Source organism: Crinia signifera, chromosome 4 (assembly GCF_055691185.1).
Source record: "Crinia signifera chromosome 4, ASM5569118v1, whole genome shotgun sequence".
Classification (NCBI taxonomy): Eukaryota; Metazoa; Chordata; class Amphibia; order Anura; family Myobatrachidae; genus Crinia; species Crinia signifera.
The window spans coordinates 319,306,864-319,326,850 of NC_139220.1; the positions used below are offsets into that span (position 1 = coordinate 319,306,864).

General features: G+C 48.1%; 1 protein-coding gene across 4 annotated transcripts; it reads right to left on the minus strand.

Annotated features, from left to right (window-relative positions):
* Positions 1 to 2,800: 2,800 nt before the first annotated feature.
* LOC146075922 (serine/arginine-rich splicing factor 3-like) lies at positions 2,801 to 9,784 on the minus strand. 4 transcript variants are annotated; one of them, XM_083185621.1, is made up of 7 exons: positions 9,628 to 9,784; positions 7,945 to 8,088; positions 7,571 to 7,778; positions 7,279 to 7,413; positions 4,305 to 4,343; positions 3,150 to 3,236; positions 2,801 to 3,032 (listed from the first exon to the last, which is right to left on the minus strand). In XM_083185621.1, exons 3-7 carry the CDS (start codon positions 7,774 to 7,776, stop codon positions 3,005 to 3,007), a joined length of 495 nt encoding a protein of 164 aa, XP_083041747.1. In that variant the 5' UTR covers positions 7,777 to 7,778; positions 7,945 to 8,088; positions 9,628 to 9,784; the 3' UTR covers positions 2,801 to 3,004. The 4 variants fall into 4 exon arrangements, 2 of the variants coding, with proteins under 2 accessions (XP_083041747.1, XP_083041748.1); XR_014473666.1 differs by having other exon boundaries at positions 3,010 to 3,032; positions 4,305 to 5,436; XR_014473667.1 differs by lacking the exon at positions 2,801 to 3,032 and adding an exon at positions 4,998 to 5,436.
* Between the last annotated feature and the right edge of the window lie 10,203 nt (positions 9,785 to 19,987).

Below are 19,987 nucleotides of genomic sequence, written 5' to 3' on the forward strand. Positions count from 1 at the left end.
GGACTGCAGGGAAGCTCTGTCTCACAGGAGGACAGCCTTTTCTCACGCTGTCAGTAGCTCCTGCACAGGTGGGCTGTCTAACCTGTATGTCATGCAAGAAGGGTGAGGCGCAGGGCCACACGTGACCGGTATCTCCACCGCCCCAGCTGGGATCTTACCTTGGGAGCTATTTCTGTAAATGATGTGTGGGGGGCAGGGTATATGATATTGCAAGGTTATGTAAAAACACACAGGCAAATCCCTAAAACTATGAATAGCGGAGTGGTTTATTGAAGAAAAAGCAGTCACAGGAACATTCACCATCGCATACTTGTCTCATGATGTCATCCAGCTGGAGTGTCACAGGATGTCACAACGCTCACTAGCCGAAGAGTTTGTGGGCAATGGTGCAGGAACACTGGAATCACTGTGGGTTGCAGGTAATCACAGATCTCTATGGAGCTACGTGGAAGACATGTCTTACACTGTAATGTCCTAACACAGTAAAATAATGTCCGCCACCTTGGGATAGCCCATGAAGCCTCCCTGGCCCCTGCAAATGCTCGGTACCGATCATGGCGGCCATCATGGGATAGCACATGAAGCCTCTCTGGAGGACAGGAAGACTGGAGTCTACATAGTACCACCATCAACAGGGGGACAACCGGCACTGGAGTCCTGGGCACACAGAGTGCCTACCCATCTCCCAGGAACAGCATTCCAGAATCGCCTAAGTGCCTGCAGGGGGCAGCGGTGTGTATTGGCACCAGGCAAGGAACTGGTTACTCTCAGTACTCTCCACCTGCTCATTGCCCAGCAGCAAATCCACACCACTGCCATCTGTCTCCATGTCCCCCTCAGGCCCTGCCCTCTAGTCACCAGTGTGTATGTCTACATGTGGTCTCATTTTGTCTGCCCTTTCCTTCTTTCGCCTGCGTTTGGTATTACACATCTTGTTATATCTGCCCCACAACAAAGTTTGACATTAACCCCCAGCATCCACCTTTCCCCTGTGCCCTTGACAATCACTTTTCCTCTTGTTCTACCCCTTCTTCCATTGCAGTCCTGGCACCGACGCATACACCCAGCTTCTACGGCCTGCAGCCCTTACAAGCCAGAGGCAGCCCGGAGGGAGGGAACAGCCCCAATGCTGACTTCCAATAGGAAGTTACAGTGAAGCCAGTGCAGTCTCGCAGCCACTGGATTTGGTGTAGGTCTGTCCTTTTCAATGTATTTTATATACTTTGTTTTTAACCTTTATGATGTGGATTTTGAAACTAGTTAACGCCCCAATTGATATCCAACCCCACTGTAGCTCCCCGGGAGTGGCCACACCTATCTGGTCTCCAGTATGACACTTTCTGGTGGCAGCCCTGTAATCGTCCCCCTTGTTATCACCTCTCCTGATGGAAAAACCCCACCAAATATCAGACAGTCTATGTAACAAAGGGACCTTTCCTGATGTGTCCTCAGCCAGCTGTGCGTCATGTATATACACCCCCCAGGCCATGTATGATCAGCATAATCCTAGAACGGGTGAGAGAACTATAAGCAACGGCACAGCAATATATTCTCCCTCCACACCCTGGTGTAATACCTCATGTTGACCTTCCGTCCCAGTCTACCTTCAGTGCATGACCGAATGTATGTGAACCTTCATCGTGTTGACTATAACCCATACCCACTGGGAGCAGGGTGAGCATATTGGTGATATTCAGGGGACTATGGTAATGAGTTGTCTGCTTGATGGTGGTTTCGGCGTCTGTGGTCAGTCTCCGTACGGGAAGTGTGTGTGGAGGTGTCACAGCAGCTCAGCAGTCTGGGGGTCAGACTGCCAATCACATACAGGAGGGGGCAGTCCCATCACAGAACCCCGCCTCCCACTACACAAAGCTGCGATTGCTAGCTAATCAGGGAAACGGCCGCAATGACATACTATAGAGAGGACATCCCACGTCAGAGTGGGACTGAGCAGCAGTGACAACAACTCCAGCTCTCTAGTTGTATATTACGTTCCTATACTGATTTCTAGCAGAAGAAAGGTTATAAAATGTAATTAGCGTAGCCCTGTCCAACTATGGCCCTCCAGCTGTTGTGAAACGACAAGTACCATCATGCCTTGCTACAGTTTTTTATATTAGGGAACGCTAAACCTATGGCAAGGTATGCTGGGATATGTAGTTTCACAATAGCTGGAGGGCTGTAGTGGTTTGGACATGCCTGAATTAGAGTAAATGAATGCAAAGTTTCCTGCTGTCTACTTTATAACCAAACCACACTTGCTGCAGTTTGATCTTTAACGCACAACAGTGACCTCTAGTGGGTGGTTTTAACTAACACATGAATGTGTATCCAAGGGAAACGGGTCGGTGAGGATTCTTGGCCCTTACGTAAAGGTGCAGTAAACACCACCAGCCCTGCTCACTGCAAGCACCAGACATGTCGGTTACACTAGAGCAGCGGTGTCAAACTCATGGCCCTCCATCTGTTGTGGAACTACACATCCCAGCATGCCCTGCCACAGATTTTATAGAATGGATTGCTAAAACTGTGGCAGGGCATGCTGGGATGTGCAGTTCCACACCAGATGGAGGGCCATGAGTTTGACACCACTGCATTAGAGTGTAGCGGCTGATAAGGATCACAGACAGACGCCATCATCGTGTAGTTGTAGATAGAAGATCTCCCTTACACATTTAGTTTCTTCTATAGCACAGTATATTCCATTGCGCTTAACAATTGACATGAGGCCCGATTCATACCCATTCTCTGGTCTGCATGTATGCGCAGGTAAACGGTACAAGGAGATAGAACAAGACCGTTATAAAGTCAGCAGGTTTTATTTGCCAGTTTCCTGTACGGAACAGGATCAGAACATCTTTCACCACTTCTTACAGAACAAAACACAAGGAAAACAAACACCCAATAAACAAAAAAAAGTCTAAAAAAGCATCAGGACAGAACAAAACAAAATAAAATAAACAATCCTTTGAATATCACGTGTGCACTGCTGATGACAGCCAGACTATTTCCTGTCGTTTGACCTGGAGCGGCTGCAAAAAAATAAAAAATAAAATAAAGTTACACACCAAAGCACATACCGTAACGGGAATGGATTCATCAAAGTTCTATGTGGGGGAAGGGGGGGGGGGGGGGAGAGAATTAATTACCTCCTGGATCTAGAGAATGAACGAGCTGGTTTAGGATTCCTCTCTCTGGACACAGACCTCTCCCTCCTGCGGTCTCTAGAAAGGGACCTGAAGGCAAAAACCACACAGCAATTAGAGCCCCCTCTCAGATGTATGGCTGCAGCAGAGAAACCAAAGATTTTAATTCTCAGCACGTGTGAAACGTGGAAACAGAAGCACAACATTCCTGCAGGGCATAATAACACCTGAAAACCAGAACCACTTACACCGGATTCACAGGCGACTTACAGGAGAATGTAATCAATAATTACGGTGTACTCATATCTCGTATACTGCCGTGCAGCGCAAGTTGCCATTTTCTTTTATTAGCTCATTCACGTATGGTTAAGTGCTGCGCAACCCTTATGGCACCGTATACATAATTATTTAAATCAGTGGCCCACGGTCGCTTGGCAGCTCTTGGTAACTTTGGACACAGGTGTACTGCGGGGCTATTGCTGCTCTGCTAAAGGGACCACTGCCGTCACCGGGTCTGTTACTGCTCCGCTGCCAACCCGCAGGGACCAGCAGATTTTCCTGACTGCAGTCGCCCCTCTCCTGTTTCCATTTTAAATGTCCCTCACAAAATGGCCACCTCCTCACAGCAGTCAGTTATTGAAGATTCTATCGGAGACGGCAGCTTCCTATTGCATCCTTAACGGTCTGCAGTGAGGTGGTGGCCATTTTGCATGCAGCATTTTCCTTTGTATCAGGAGCAGCTCCGGGACCACAGATAAAAAGATCCGCCTGTCCCAGTGGGTCATCGGTGGAGCAGCAACAGACTTGGCAGCAGCAGAGTGTGGGCGCACACATTTTACTTAAGGCACAGATGTCAATATATAACCAAACAGCTAGACTGATTCATAATTAGCCTTTACTCAGCCAAATTGTACAGTGTTGAGCAAATTAAAGGAACAAGTCACCTATATAATGTACTCAAACCACACAGCAGAATAGATTACTTGCCAAAAGAAAGCCTCCTTACAGCAATACTCCTAAACACAGGATAAACCCTGACCCATTGCTTGCACAAAGGGATAGCCCAAGGGGCAGGTCAGTCCTATTAAACATGGAGATTTGAAGCTATGACGTAGCTCAGACGTCATTGTGTCACACGCAATACAGAGAGAACCTTACCTACTACGGCTACGGGAAAAGCTCCTCCTCCTGGGTGATCTAATACAAAAGGAAAAAAAATAAATAAAAAGAAATCAAAAAAGGAATTTCATCTGTGGTGGAAAACCACCGTGGAGGGGGACCCCAAATCTGCTCAATGAAGGACCCAATTTATGCCTAGCCAAGATAGAAGCCATCACTAACACCTAGGATTGGGAGGAGAGACTAGGAAAGGATACTGAACCCAAGCAGGAATCACATCCGCTATAGTGCACCTACCCGCCAGCTACCAGCTGTGGGGGGTTGCCCTGATCACCACTCGTGAACCCAGACTGCAAACCAGGGGCCTTAGCCCAACACAACAGGGATATTTGGGTAACTACAGTCACAGCACATTTAGCCTGTGGTCTGATTTGGTAAGGGGAACATCCCCTTAGGCAGATTGTACTGTCCCATACTTGGTTAGTGGAACGTATGATGGTTAGTATAGATCTAGACCCCAGCATTAGAAGAGGACCGACTAGGTGAGTATACACACCCCTGTCCTGTACATACGTGCCCCAGCCTCACACAGATCACCCATAAGTGGCAAGCAATGTCAGTTACCTTCCAGTTTCTGCACAGCCGGCCTCAGACCAATGAATGACCTTACAAAAGCTGCGTAATGTCTTATATAACCAGCAGAAAACTCGGTATAAGCAGGAGAAAACTTACTAGTTGTTTGGGTGGCAACAAGCTAGAAATGGTGGATGCCGACACGTGGCCAAGTAGAATTTGTTGACAAGGTTTTGCCAGGTGTTGCGTTGAATTTAGATGGTTGGCGGAGGGGGATGTGGTGCTTTTTCCTGCTTTTATTGCTCAGCCGTAGACTGGCGCTGCAGTTGTTGACAAAGTTAAGAGCCGTGCGGACTGGCCGGTAATGTGTGGGCTGCTGCTGCCGCTGCTGAGTTTTGGTTAAGGTTGGAGAGGTAGAAGGCTGAGTGGACAGCATGCTCGGGAACCAAAGGGCGGTGCAACCTGGTGACTGGCCATGCCTGGGTCATGTGATACAACACCAGCCAAGCTGAATGGGGCGCGCTGGTCACATGACGCTGATAAGGCTAGTTGACTAATGTAGACCCAGAGGGTGGTGAGAAGAGACATGATGGTGACTCTGTAACGGGTTTCATGTTTATTAGATGGACCAAAGGCACACACACATATAACAGAAATAAATACAAACAAAAACAGTATAACCATCTATTCATTGGGAGCAAATGGCGGAATTCAAGCCTTTCGCAGGCAGCTGACCGTGTCTGGCGCCTGACAAAGCAACTCAATAGTTCCTCCATTCAGGTGGAAACAGCTACAGGTCAGCTCACACCAGTGGCGGTAGCGCGCTGAAACTAGCGTCACGTCTAGCACTTTAGTCATGTAACACGGCTAAACCCAGGCTGTCTGTGCGCGACCACCGCCTGATCTACCATTTAGATGGGAGATCAGGTGCGATAAACATTTGAATTCCGCCTGAGGAATGGAGTCTCGGTGCACTGAGAGCAGCCTCGTGCAGCTATTGTGGAATAAAGAGTATGGACTAGAAATCTATGTAATACAATAATGGAGCCAAGATGCATCCGATCCCCTTAAGCTGCAGGATCGCATGTGGTCATTCTACATTTGACATTCGAGCCCCTTTCCTTGCTGCAGGGGCCGGCGCCAATTAGGAGATCATACGTGCAGCACTTATGATCGCCGGCTCCGATACTTATGGGACTATGCACAGGATCACTTCACAAAAGGACCAATTTGCCACTTTTCACCTGATCGGTTAGCCCAGTAGTCAGGGAACTCCATCCTCATTACCCCACACAGTGCATGTTTTGCTGGTAAGCCAGCAGGTGCACAGGTGTACTAATTACTCAGACACATTTTATAAGGGTCGCAGGTGGAGTTAATTATTTCACGTGTGATTCTGTGAGGAGACCTGCAAAACATGCACTGCGTGGGGGAATGAGGACAGAGTTCCCTGAACACTGGGTTAGCCATAACCGTTGGAATCAGGTGAAAAAAAAAAAATCTGTATTTAATGTTAACAATCCGCTGCAAAATAGAAATAGCTGCAGTTTTCATAAATAGACTGCATTCGATCTATTCAGGGTTCCTCCCCCCCCCCCCCCCCCCCCGATTTTCAGAAACAATCTGAAAAGCAGGAAAATGTGGATCCGCGTCCTTCTGCCGAAACGGCCGCAAATTAGAAAGTTTTGCAGCTGTTTCTGCCAAAGCAGGATTCGGCTTTTCATAGAGCCGGATGTGCAGTCGCGAAACCTGGCCATTTCCCTGATGAAAACGGACAAGACCTAGGGGGAATTAAACTCTGTGACCCTGGACAGTTCTCGGCTCAACGGTTATTCAGCAGGTGGGATTCAGTGTTGCGCCTGTGGAACTACTAAAAGGGGGCGTGTCTGTAGAATCTGTTGTGGATCGCCAAGATATGGCCGTTCTACAGAGATGCCCCTTCAATGCTGTCGGGAAGGACAGCATTGAATAGGCAACCACCGCCATTTCCCCCCATCATAGTTAATCCCGTTATTTACGAAAATCTGAAATAGTGTGAAGCATCTTCTTACTGCAGTACCTTAGGTCTCGCTCACTAACTGGTGCACATGCGCTGAGAGCAATACTAAGTAACACTGCTGTACCTTAGGTTAGGTTATTAAAAAAATAAAAATAATGGAGGCAGTAAGGGGAAAGGTAATGGCAGAACAGTTACACAGGTATGCCCTCCTAACGTGCATTAGCGTGCAGCTAGAGACCTCTGCTGAGTACAGCCTGGGAGGTTCCCCTGTGGGTCTCACCATGTACACGGCAATGTAACATGTACAGGCAATGGTGTAATTCCCAGCATCTGCGCTACATCCATCTTATACAGGACACAGGAGAATGTAACTAAGCCACTGGCAGGCATAGGACAGGATGATGCTCAGACGCACAATACTCGCAAATAGCCGCCTCATACCTGCGCCTCGGCGGGGGACTTCTTCTGCGATAATCATCCCTAGGTCGTCTGTTCCAAGATGGCGGCGGTCCGCGGTTCCGGCTGCGTTTCTCCCCGTTAGACAGTTCTACACTGACACGACATCCACACAAAGTTCTACAGAGAAGCAGAGCAAGATATTATTCCACACAGCAGAGAAGGAATAAGGGCAGGAATCTCATCCTGAGGAAGAATTCCAATAATGAACCATTTACAACATGCAGCAGGTGGAATGTGAGGCTGTGCACCAATCAGAGAGAAGGGAAGAAATTACCGTCCATCCAACTCTCTCACTGCGTCCGCTGCATCTCTGGGGTCTTCAAACTCTACAAATGCAAAGCCAGGGGGGTTCCTGGCCACCCACACACTGCGCAAGGGTCCGTAGTAGCCGAACGCCCGCTCCAGTTCCGTCTTGTTGCCATTGTTACCCAGGTTCCCAACATAGACTTTGCAGTCCAGTGGGCAGGAGTCACGGTGCATGGCTACAAAATAGAGGGGGAGATTTATACACCAGAATATAAATGTAATATACATGTCACAGACAAAGCAGATCGTTGGATACATGAGATCAGGCAATAACACAGCCTGGCAGGGATAAGGAACACATCCGCCTTACAGAACTGCAGGCAGCAAGGGAGAGCTACTTACCGGTTTCTGATGGGGCGCGGGAGCCGAAGCTCGTTCGTGAATCCAGTCTGGAGATCCGCTTCCTCTCCTCACTGGCAACTTGTGGTGATCCCTCTCTCCTGCTGCAGGTAACGTAGTCTGGGCGACCAACCGATCACAGCAACGCTACAAAGACACATTCATATGGTCACACTCACCCGACAATGGAAGAAGCAGCGCTGATTCTACCATACGTGCTCTGGGGAAGTAATGATGTAAGACAGGGACCATCATGGGCTATGAGACGTACTGGGGAGAACATAGATGCTGGAGACTGAACAGCATGTAGCAGCCATAACATACCGCGTGTAATAGCATCTCCACTACGTGACCGTTACATACACGTGTTTCACATATGAGGAAATTAAGGAAATTGAGCAAGAATAAATAAAGTGCGCCAAGAGGTGTGCCTTAATGTACAAAATATATAAAATAAATTCTTTAACACATTTCATTTGGTCCAATTTCATGGTTCACAACAGTAAGCATAAAGACTGACGCGTTTCTTCATCCGGGGTAAGTTTTCATTAGTTGTATATGATGCAAAATAAATTAATACATCATAAGTCAAAGTGATATGTGGGTCCTGGGGTGTGGATCGTCTTATCGGACATGGGTTAGGTCACTGTTTTTTTACACAAATGTCGACATAGACAGAGTTGGAAGTCAAGCGCAGCTCCTCGCTCTTGATGCTGCGCTCGGCACACTATTTTATTCTCAACCACGCCCTAGTGGATGGTAGGCCATGAAATACCGCCTGTCAGCACATGTCGGGTCAAAAAAAAACTGTGAAAAAACCCATGTCCACCTAAGTGCAGTCAACAATACGACCGTATGCCGGGTCCTCTTGGAGTCCTTAAGATTGTGTAAATTCCAAATGGCATCAAATGTATGTCAAGAATTCTGCATAATATGCATACTCTGGAAGGAATCAGCAATTCATCACGTTTGACCAGGTAAGTCACAGACTATGCTCCAAACTTGTGAATCTCTCCAAAGCAATGTATGTATCCATAAATACACCCCCCACAAAATAAATACACACATATACACAAACACACCCCTCCGTCAGGGGACATATTGGCAATGGAGCGGAATTTGTTATGTAATGTATATTATGCCTGATGGTGTGGAATAATGTCCTGTACACTGCTAGGCCGGATATTATGATTGGATTTATCCACATTATTAAGTCTTGCGTATAAAAAATAATAATATTGAATTATAACAATTCTATTGAAGGCGTTGTGCGGTATACTCTAATTTTTCCCCTCCCCCAAAAAAAGCCTAGTATTTACCTTACTCCACATATTCCCAACAAAAGCCATAAAAAGCCATACACCCCCCCCCCCCCACACACACACATTTTTTTATTTGCATACAGCTCCCTCATGACATAAGCCATACCCCCTCTTTGAATTAATTATACCACCAATAAGCCATAACACCCCCCCCCCAGCTCCCCATATTACATATACCCCCAACACAAGCCATACAGCCCCACTGATATATATACACACCCCCACTAAAAGCCGTACACCGCACTCAGCAATGGCCGAGACCCCGCCCTCCCGCTGTACTGTAGGCCGCACTGTGCACATACACGGAGGCCCCGTCCCCGCAGTATACCACACCGCACCCGCATCACCGGCCGGCCGCACACACCTCACTGTTACCCGTCCCCCGCTGCGGGTCCCCGGAGCCGCCTCAGCCTGATGACCGGGCTGCGCTGTTGTTGCTGGGCGCGGTAATGGCGGGACTGTCTTCGCCTTTGTGACGCCACACGTGACGTCCTCTTGACGTAAGTAGGAGGAGTAACGCGGGAGCCGGCAGATCACTACGCGCATGCGCGGTGCAGGGACGCACTGAACACCGGCGCTGCTGTGCGCGGTCCAGTGGGCGGGGAGCCTGGCGTGCCGTGGGGATGGCAGGTTAACAGGCAAAATGAATTAAGACTCATCGATGGTGTGGACCCACAAGACAAAAGACCATCGATGGTCTCCCTTGCTTTACAAATCATTGGATTTGGGGACAATGAAAGCCTGGGGCGTGGCTTTGCTGGAGTGTTAGGGGCGGAGCTAAGCTCAGTGTCCAACAAGGTTGCAAAAAAAAAATTAAAATTAAAATTTGATATATATATAAGCACAGAAACCTTGTGATGCCATATACATAAATGATAATAATTTATATATAGATAGATAATTACTATCATTTATTTATATGGCACTGCAAGGTTTCCGCAGCAACTGACAATAAATAGAAAAGCAAAGTACAAAACAAGAAAATAGTGATTTACAGTACAAATGCAAATTAGGACACGTACATGGTAAATAAAAAAGACAGTTGCAACAGTATACCCTCCAACGTCTGAAGGGCAGAAATCGGTACACATTTAGAAAGGGGGTGTGGCCACATGTAAATGGGGGCGTGGTAGGGATGGCCATCGACTATCGATGTTCCCAAAACATCGATGGTCGGGACCTAGTGCTCGATGTTTTGGGCATCGCTAGGCGAGGGTCGAATAGTTTGATGCCATCGATGGATGGCATCCGATGTCGATATATATATAATTTTTTTACCCTGCTGGCCAGCTGCACGGCTACTCCGAGTCCTGGAGTGTGACTCACTTTCTGAATTAGAATTATGTTGTCATCATGCGGCGCAGCGGCACTGGTCTGGGAGACTCGGGACTGTCTCTTGATTTGAACAAACAAAGTTGTTTGTGCGCATGCGCGCGCTGGTGGCGGGGGTGGCCTGGCCTGCCTGGTGACATCTCTCAGACAGTGCAGCCCGGGGAAGCAGACGTTGCACCACTCCCCCGGAAACAAGACAGGCCAGGCAGCCGAGCCGGCCGGTCTCGATGGTGCCTATCGTCTACTGTTTGCGCATGCGCAGTGGAAGGCCGGGCGGCCGCTGGGAGGTGCGCGCATGCGTGATAGAACAACTAACTAACCTGACGCGCTGGATATAATGTGTTTTCTGCGCATGCGTGTGCGCCATGCGCAGAAGAAACATTATTATCCAGCGCGTCAGGTATAGTTCTATCGCGCATGCGCGCACCCAGCGGCCGCCCGTTCTATCTCTGCGCATGCACAAGTACACAATGGTGGGAACCATCGATGGCTGCCAATAGAATGGTTAATAGCCATCGATGGTTCCTGCATAAATTGCCACCGATGGGAACCATCGATGGGGGATGCGTCGATGGCCATCCCTAGGTCATGGTTAAATGGGGGCGTGGTCATGCATCCTTTCCAAATGTGTACTGGGCTTTTTTTTTTTTTTTTTTAATAAGGGGATACTCTTAACTTTAGGAGCACTATAAGTGCGGTTGGGGCAAATTCCTTTAATGTGACGTGCTGCAGCTCAGTCTTATGACATGTGATGGCTGCTGGCATATTTAATAATGAATTTATTTTCAATGTTCTGCCTACAATAACTTATGAATAATCTTTTTTTTTTTACATTTTAGATGTAAAAAAAAAAATTATTGATAATATTTTAGGCAGAAGATTGAAAATAAATGCATGGTCAGCAGCCATCATATGTGATAAGACTGAGCTGCAGCACGTCACAAGAATGAGAAGAGATTTATTTAAAAAAAAAGTTTAACCTATGTGCTCCAGCCTCCAGTCGCCGCTGGCTGCACCTGATGACAGCCTGGGGAGTCGGCTAAGGGCACAAAAACCGGTACATTCGGTACAGGTTTTATTTGCCGGTACAGACTGTTAAAAACCGGTACTGTACCGGCAAATCCGGTACAGTTGGAGGGTATGCAACAGTGGGCAGTGGCACTGATGCAATATATATAGTGGGGCAAAAAAGTATTTGCATACCTCCCAACAGTCCCGATTTCAGCGGGACAGTCCCGATTATCAGGGCCTGTCCCGCTGTCCCTCCCGCGGCCGGCAGTGTCCCGCGGTGAGGGGGGGCTGTTGGGAGTCCCCCCTGTCGGCTGCTAAGCAGCGGGGAATTAACGCTGTGCGCATGCGCACAGTGTCTATTCCCGCAGCCAGGGGGCTGGGGGCATGGCTAGAGACTCACAGAGCCTCTGGGTCATGCCCCCATAGCGGCAAAATGGGGGCGTGGCCTCGTGGGAGAGCCACGAGTATAGGCCACGCCCCCGAAATTTCCTGAGTCCAGCACATCTAAAGTTGGGAGGTATGTATTTGCATAGGCGAATCTAGAATTATGGTAATGGGTGGTCCCAGATCTAGACATAATAGTAGGGGGACCTTTGCGCGGCATAGCCGCGTGGCAAAAAGGAGGCGTGGCCTCATGGGAAGGAGGTGTGGCATCACAAAAAGGGGTGTGGTATTACACTTTAGACCATACACAGTAATGCCCATTACACATTTTAGCAAACTCCGTAATACCTATTACACATAAAGACACACGCCGTAATGCCCATTACACATTGTGCCACATATCATGATGCCCATTACATACTATATAACAAACCGTAATGCCCATTACATATTTGCCACATAAGTGCTGCTTACCTACGTGCTCATTGCTAGGGGGTTCTTGCTTGATGGCACCATAGTACCCATTACACATGATGCCGCACACCATAGTACCCATTACACATGATGCTGCACACCATAGTACCCATTACACATGATGCCGCACACCATAGTACCCATTACACATGATGCCGTGCACCATAGTACCCATTACACATGATGCTGCACACATAATGCCGCTTACACATGATGCTGCACACCGTAATGCCCCTTTGAAATAATACCCCTTTCACAACAGAAAATGCAGGGATTTACCCGGGAATATGGTCCCAGGATCATGCAGGGACATTCCCAGGCTGACCCTTTATACACCAGCCTAGTCCCTGCATTTTCTGGTGTGAGGGGGAGAGACAACCACTCTCCTCTCCCTACCCCCCTTTAACAAACCAGCTATATCTTTGGAACCAACTGACCCATGTACATGAGACCAGTATCATATTGAAGAACTTTTGAGTTGGCTTCGAATGATTTTGGTCCCGTTAAACTGGGCTGTTTGGTTCCAGAGAAATTTGCCCTCAAAGAACATTAACAGTCATGAAATTACATTTAAGAAATGAAAAAAAAAAAAACGGTTTAACCTCAATATTCCTGGAACCAATTAATCCATATAGATCCAGCCTGGTATCAGATTGAAGACCCAGCGATTTGGGTTCGACTGAGATCAACCTCGAGCTTCAGTGATGCCGAAGGAGGAACTGGCAGCCTTTGAACTGGGTGGGGGTCGGAATTAGAGGGTCCCATGTTATCCTATAGGGAAAACGTTCCAGCTTTGCCTGGCCGTATCTCCGGTTCCCAGAGGGCTAGAGACACGGGGCTGGGCTCGTTGGAAAGCCCCACCCCTCAGCTACAAAATGGGCTAATGGGTGGTCCTGTGTACCCCCGGACCACCCCCTAGATTCGCCTATGTGTATTTGAACTGCCATTTGTGCAAGTTGACTCACTTAAAAAGATGAGAGAGGTCTGTAATTTCCACAGGGTTGCCTAAAGGCCCATACACACTAGTAGACTTTAATTTCAAAAGACTTTGCCAAAATCTTTGATAGATAAATCTTTCACCAAAGTAGTGCGTACACACTGGACTATTTTCCTCAAAGAGCAAGAGATTTTCAGGAGGCGAAAGACTTTGCTGAAAATCTTTCATATACAAGGCTATTTAAATAATGGACTGGGTTTGAATTCCAAGGGGCCATTTTAATCAGTGCATTCCTGTTCTTGGTGCCTGATTCAGAACTGATTGCTGGGCTGCGTATATTCAGAGCCCAGCAATCAGGTAAACTCCACCCCGCGCCGCCCGGGTGATAGTGACAAATTGTGGGTGATGGCAGCGTAAGGGTGGCCAGTGATGGTGACATATAGTGGGTAACAGCAGCGTGAGGGTGATGGGCAGTGGGTGATAGTGACAGATTGTGGGTGACGGCAGCGTAAGGGTGGCCGGTGATGGTGACGTATAGTGGGTGACAGCAGCGTGAGGGTGATGGGAAGTGAGTGAGGATTACGGGTAGTAGGTGAAAGCGGTTTATGTACGGAGTGTCACCTGGCGGTCCCGCAGTTGTAGAGTTGTACTGGCTCGGGGGGCACATGCCATCCTGCCACCTGACACAGTCTGCCACTGGAACTTGGGCCCCTAGAATTATGGGGCCCTAGGGCAACCGCCCATCAAGCCCTTGCATTAAGACGGCCCAGAATATATGCATTGCTGGCCTGTGCCAGCAATGTATATATTACTGGCTTATTAATAACATTGGTGCCCAGTGGTGCCAGTAATATATACATTGCTTGCATGTGCCAGCAATGTATATATTACTGCATTATAAATATCATTGGTGGCCAGTGGTGCCAGTAATATATACATTGCTGGCCTGTGCCAGCAATGTATATATTACTGCATTATAAATATCATTGGTGCCCAGTGGTGCCAGTAATATATACATTGCTGGCATGTGCCAGCAATGTATATATTACTGCATTATAAATATCATTGGTGGCCAGTGGTGCCAGGAATATATACATTGCTGGCATGTGCCAGCAATGTATATATTACTGCATTATAAATATCATTGGTGGCCAGTGGTGCCAGGAATATATACATTGCTGGCATGTGCCAGCAATGTATATATTACTGCATTATAAATATCATTGGTGGCCAGTGGTGCCAGGAATATATACATTGCTGGCATGTGCCAGCAATGTATATATTACTGCATTATAAATATCATTGGTGGCCAGTGGTGCCAGGAATATATACATTGCTGGCATGTGCCAGCAATGTATATATTACTGCATTATAAATATCATTGGTGGCCAGTGGTGCCAGGAATATATACATTGCTGGCATGTGCCAGCAATGTATATATTACTGCCTTTAAACATTGGTGGTCAGCAGCTGCGTGTGATACATACACGCACTGTGGAGCAGGGGGAAGATGCGGCCAGTAAGCCGGGGGCGGGGTGTTCGGACGGGGGCGGGGCGCTCCGGCGTGCCGTGTAGCCGGGCGGGGGAGAGGAGTCTGCTGCGTGCAGCAGGTCTGCAGCGTGTGCCGTGTGAGCCGGGCAGCGTGGGAGCGAGGAGGGGTGAGTATAAGCAGGGGGAGGGAGCGGGCGGTCAGCTGGGCTGAAAGTCTGTGATCTTTCAGCCCGGCTGCCGTACACATTTAGCGATGATGGCTAAAAAACCAGCCATCATCGCTAGATGTGCTGGTAAAACCAGCAGACTGCCCACCTCTGTAGCGATGATGCGGGAGCGCGCATCATCGCTAGTCGGGAATCTCTGGCCCATACACACTAGGCGATTTTGAGCTGAAAATCGGTCAAAACACCCGTTTTGACCGATTTTCAGCTCAAAATCGTCAAGTGTGTATGGGCCTTAATTCTACATTCTCCTCTCCGGGAGCCGGGAGAAGCCGGAGAGGAGACTGTCAGCTAGGGTTGCCATCTCACTCCTCATTGATTCCTGGAGATCCCCCCCCCCCCATTTTATAATAATGTACTCTGGTAAAAGTGGGCGTGGTGTCATAAAATGGGCGCAGCCTGTTCAGAAAAGTGGGCGTGGTCACGGTAATACAGACATGTATTCAAGTGCCTATTGTTACATTATATTCATGCATGTATATGCATGCAGTATACAGTATATATACTCAATAAATGTTCTCAGTATAAGTTTACCTAATGGCACATTGCTGGCCAGGGCCAGGCTGGCTGTGTGGCTGGGCAGGGCCAGGGCAGCTTGTGGCGATGGCAGGAGGACTCTCTGACGTGACTCCAGAGTGTGGACACAGCACTGCAGCCGGTCAGGACTGACGGACGAAGCGGAGGCCACAGCTGGATGCAAGCGGCAGCCATAGGTCACGGCGCACCCGACACACCTCCTGAGCAGCGGTGGTCGGACGGCAGGCATGCAAACACTCGCGAGATGCGCAATCATGTCTGACGGGCAGCTCGCTCCGCAGGACCGCACTAAGGGCCTTATTTTGGTTCATTCTTTCTGACAACATCCTTCTTAGATGGGCAAAACCATGTGCACTGCAGGTGGGGCAGGTGTTACTTTGCAGAGAGAATTAGATTTGGGTGGGGTTTTACTTCAAAGTGAGATCTATATTGCAGTGTAATAATAAAGCAGTCAGTATTTTCCCTGCACAGAAACAAAATTACTCACCCAAATCTAATTCTCTCTGCACATGTTACATCTGCCCCCCCTGCAGTGCACATGGTTTTGTCCATCTAAGAAGGATTTTGTCAGAAAGAATGAACCAAAATAAGGCCCTAAAGGGGGGAGAGGCAGCGGTGTCCCCAGCTGCAGTCTCTTACTCGGTGGCAGGGTCCCCGCCTGCAGTCTCCTAGCCAACTCTCTCATTCAGACCTGTGGCTCCTCTTGACTCTGATTCTCCTTCCAACCCCCTGTGTGTCCATGTGTCTGTGAGTCAGCATCCGTGTGCATCAGAATCCATGTCTCTGTGTCAGCATCTGTGTGCCTGAATGTCAGTTTCCATGTGCCTGTGTGTCAGTGTCTGTTAGCATCCATGTGTCTGTGTCAAAATCTGTATCTCAGCATCTGTGTGTAATCGGCCATGTGTCAGCTTCAATGTGTCAGTATCTGTGAATATGAATGTAAGCATCTGTGTGGTAGTATGTCAGTGGCTAACAATGTGTCAGTGTCTATGCGTCAGTCTGTCATTGTGTAAACATCAGTGAGTCAGTGTCTGTGTCAGCATCCATTGTGAGTATGTCAGACTGTCTATGTCCCAGCATTTGTCAGTGTGTCAGCTTCTGTCTGCATGTCTTTTTATCAGCATCACCGCCCCTGTTTGCTTTCTGCCCCTGTTATCTTAAGGCCATATCCATCAGGGGCTGGCTGGCAACTTTTAACCTGGGGGGCAACTACATAGCACCGGCCCATATGTAAAGGCGAAAATGGAGGTTTTCGGTACAAAAAAATATATAAACATGCTTTTTGAAATATTAAGACTGCCGCCTTATGTACTAAATGTATGTGCCTCTCTCACAGGGAAAGGGTGTGTTGCCACTCAAAAGGTGGCAAGTCCTTTACATTATGCCACACGAAATAAGCCAAATTCACATGGACTGAGCCAAAATTCACATTAAGACACACAGAATAAGCCTTAATGCACACGGAATGAGCCAACATTCACGTTATGCCACACGGAATGGTGCAAAAATCACATAATGCTGCGCAGTAGGAGCCAAAAAAGGGATTTTTGTAAGAACTTACCGTTCGAATCCCTTTCTCTGATATGGTCCTGGTGACACAGCTCAACACTGGGATGTAGGAGGGTCCGAAGGAGCCAGGCACCTATCCTAAAGTTTTAGAGGGTAGGCTCCTCCCCTACTGCATCCCTGGACTCTTCAGTTCATCTTTCAAAGCCACTGGAATACATTAACTCAGCACAAACGCCTGCACATATTATATGCACATTTTATAACAGAAAACTGTTAACTTTTAACCATTTTAACATGAACATCATGAAACTTCTGGCATACTTACTGAGCGTAAGGGAGGGATCGCTGTGTCACCAGGACCATATCAGAGAAAGGGATTCGAACGGTAAGTTCTTACAAAAATCCCTTTTTCTCTTTCAATGGTCCTGGTGACACAGCTCAACACTGGGACGTTCCAGAGCCGGTCCTTTGGGAGGGTACGCTCAGGTCTGCAGCTCTCAGCACTGCTCGCCCGAATGATGCGTCCTCCGACGCGAACTCATGGAATCTATAGAATTTGGCAAATGTGTGAACAGATGACCAAGTGGCAGCTCTGCAAACCTGCTCAGCTGTGGCCCCATGTCGAACCGCCCAAGAGGTGGCAACTGACCTGGTGGTATGCGCATTTATTTTGGCCGGTACTGGTCTACCCACTTTGGTGTATGCAAAGGCTATCACAGACCGCAACCACCTAGCAATAGTCTGCTTAGATGCAGGCCAACCAATCTTGTGTACGTCATACAATACCAACAATGTGTCAGTCTTCCTGACACTCTTCACTCTGTCCACATATATGCGTAAGGCACGCACAACATCCAAAGTTCTCAACTTGTCCCTTTTCTTAGAACCCTCTGGGGGTTGAAACACAGGTAGAACTATCTCCTGATTTAAATGGAAGGTAGATACCACCTTCGGTAAAAACTGAGGCACTGTTCTTAAAACAGCCCTGTCATCATGAAAAATTAAGAAGGGAGATTTACATGACAAAGCTCCCAATTCTGAAACTCTTTTAGCAGATGCTACTGCTAACAAAAACACTAGCTTCCACGTAAGAAACTTAAAGTCAGCCGACCTTAAAGGTTCAAAAGGTGCCTTTTGAAGGCATTCCAAAACCAGTGATAGATCCCAAGGTGCTACTGGTTGCTTGTATGGAGGTTTCAACCTGGATACTCCTTGTAAAAAGGTTTGAATTTCCGGCAAAATGGCTATCTTTTTCTGGAAATAGATGGACAAGGCCGAAATCTGCACCTTCAGTGACTGAAGGCTTAGGCCCGATGAAAAACCATCTTGTAAGAATTCCATCATTCTTGATAGCTTAAAATGAGATGTATGAGCCTTTCTTCTCTCACACCATCGAATGTAAGTCTTCCAGACTCTATAATAATTTGCCGAAGATACAGCTTTTCTGGCTTTTATCATAGTCTGTACTACTGCCTCAGAAAACCCTTTTCTTTTCAAAATGGTGGTTTCAATAGCCAGGCCGTCAAAATCAATCGATCTGAATCCAGGTGATTGAAAGGGCCTTGTCTTAGAAGGTCTGGTCTCAGAGGTAGACGCCATGAGTCCACAGACAACCTCTGAAGCCTCGAGTACCAGGATCTCCTTGGCCAATCTGGGGCCACTAAGATCACTGGAACCTTCTGCCCCTGTATTTTCTTCAGAAGTCTCGGTAACATTGGTACTGGTGGGAATGCATAAAGGAGATCTCCCTGCCAGTGAACAGTCATGGCATCCACTGCCTCCGCTAGTGGATCCCTTGTTCTGGCATAGAACCTGGGCACTTGACGGTTGATCCTGGATGCCATCAGGTCCACATCCGGAGTTCCCCACATCGAAGTGATTTGGTGAAACACCTGAGGGTGTAAGCTCCATTCCCCTTCCTTGAGCTCCTCCCTGCTCAGGAAGTCGGCTTCTATATTCTCTATTCCTGGGATGAATATAGCCGATACAGCTGGAACATTCTGTTCCGCCCATAGGAAGATTCTGGATACCTCCCACATGGCCAATCTGCTGCGTGTACCTCCCTGGTGATTCAGATACGCCACAGCTGTGGCATTGTCGGTCTGAATCCTCAAAGGGAGGTTCTGTAACCTGTCTCCTGCCAAGGAAATGACTTTCCAGACAGCTCTCAGCTCCAAGATGTTGATTGGTAACGCTGATTCCTCTGCCGTCCACAGTCCCTGAAGCCTGAGATCCAGGACTATTGCCCCCCAGCCCCTGAGACTGGCGTCGGTAGTTACTATCAACCAGTCCCAGGTCTGTAATGACCGACCCCACTGAAGGGAATCTACTTCTGTCCACCATTTCAAGGATTCTCGGGTGTCCGAAGACAGCACTATCATCTCGGATTTCATGGTCAAAGTGTTTCCTGACCAAGCTGACAAAATGTTCCATTGGAACCTCCGAGAGTGGAACCTGGCAAATTGAAGCGTCTCGAATGACGCCACCATCTTCCCCAGGAGCTTGAGGCACCTCCATACTGAAATGCTCTGAGCCCTGAGAATCTCCTGGACTAGGGTGACCAGATCCCTGGCCTTTACCTCCGGGAGGAATACCCGATGAAGATGGGTGTCCAGTATGACTCCCAAGAATTGGAGCCTTTGTGACGGTACCAACTGAGATTTTTGCAAATTTAAAATCCAGCCGTGAGCCTGCAAAAAACTGATGGCCTCTGCCAAGTGACTCTGCAGCATGGCTGCTGACTCTGCTTTGAACAGGAGATCGTCCAAATAGGGTATTACTGTGATTCCCCTGAGCCTCAGCACCGCCGCCATTACTGACATTAT

What these genes read in the sequence shown, in the direction of transcription:
- LOC146075922 (XM_083185621.1), bottom strand. Translation starts at nt 7,776, where the DNA reads ATGCACCGTGACTCCTGCCCACTGGACTGCAAAGTCTATGTTGGGAAC. An exon ending in GTGAGAGAGTTGGATGGACG is followed by an intron (nt 7,414 to 7,570) that starts GTAATTTCTTCC and finishes GCTTCTCTGTAG; the next exon opens with AACTTTGTGTGGATGTCGTG. An exon ending in TTTTCCCGTAGCCGTAGTAG is followed by an intron (nt 3,237 to 4,304) that starts GTAAGGTTCTCT and finishes TTTTGCCTTCAG; the next exon opens with GTCCCTTTCTAGAGACCGCA.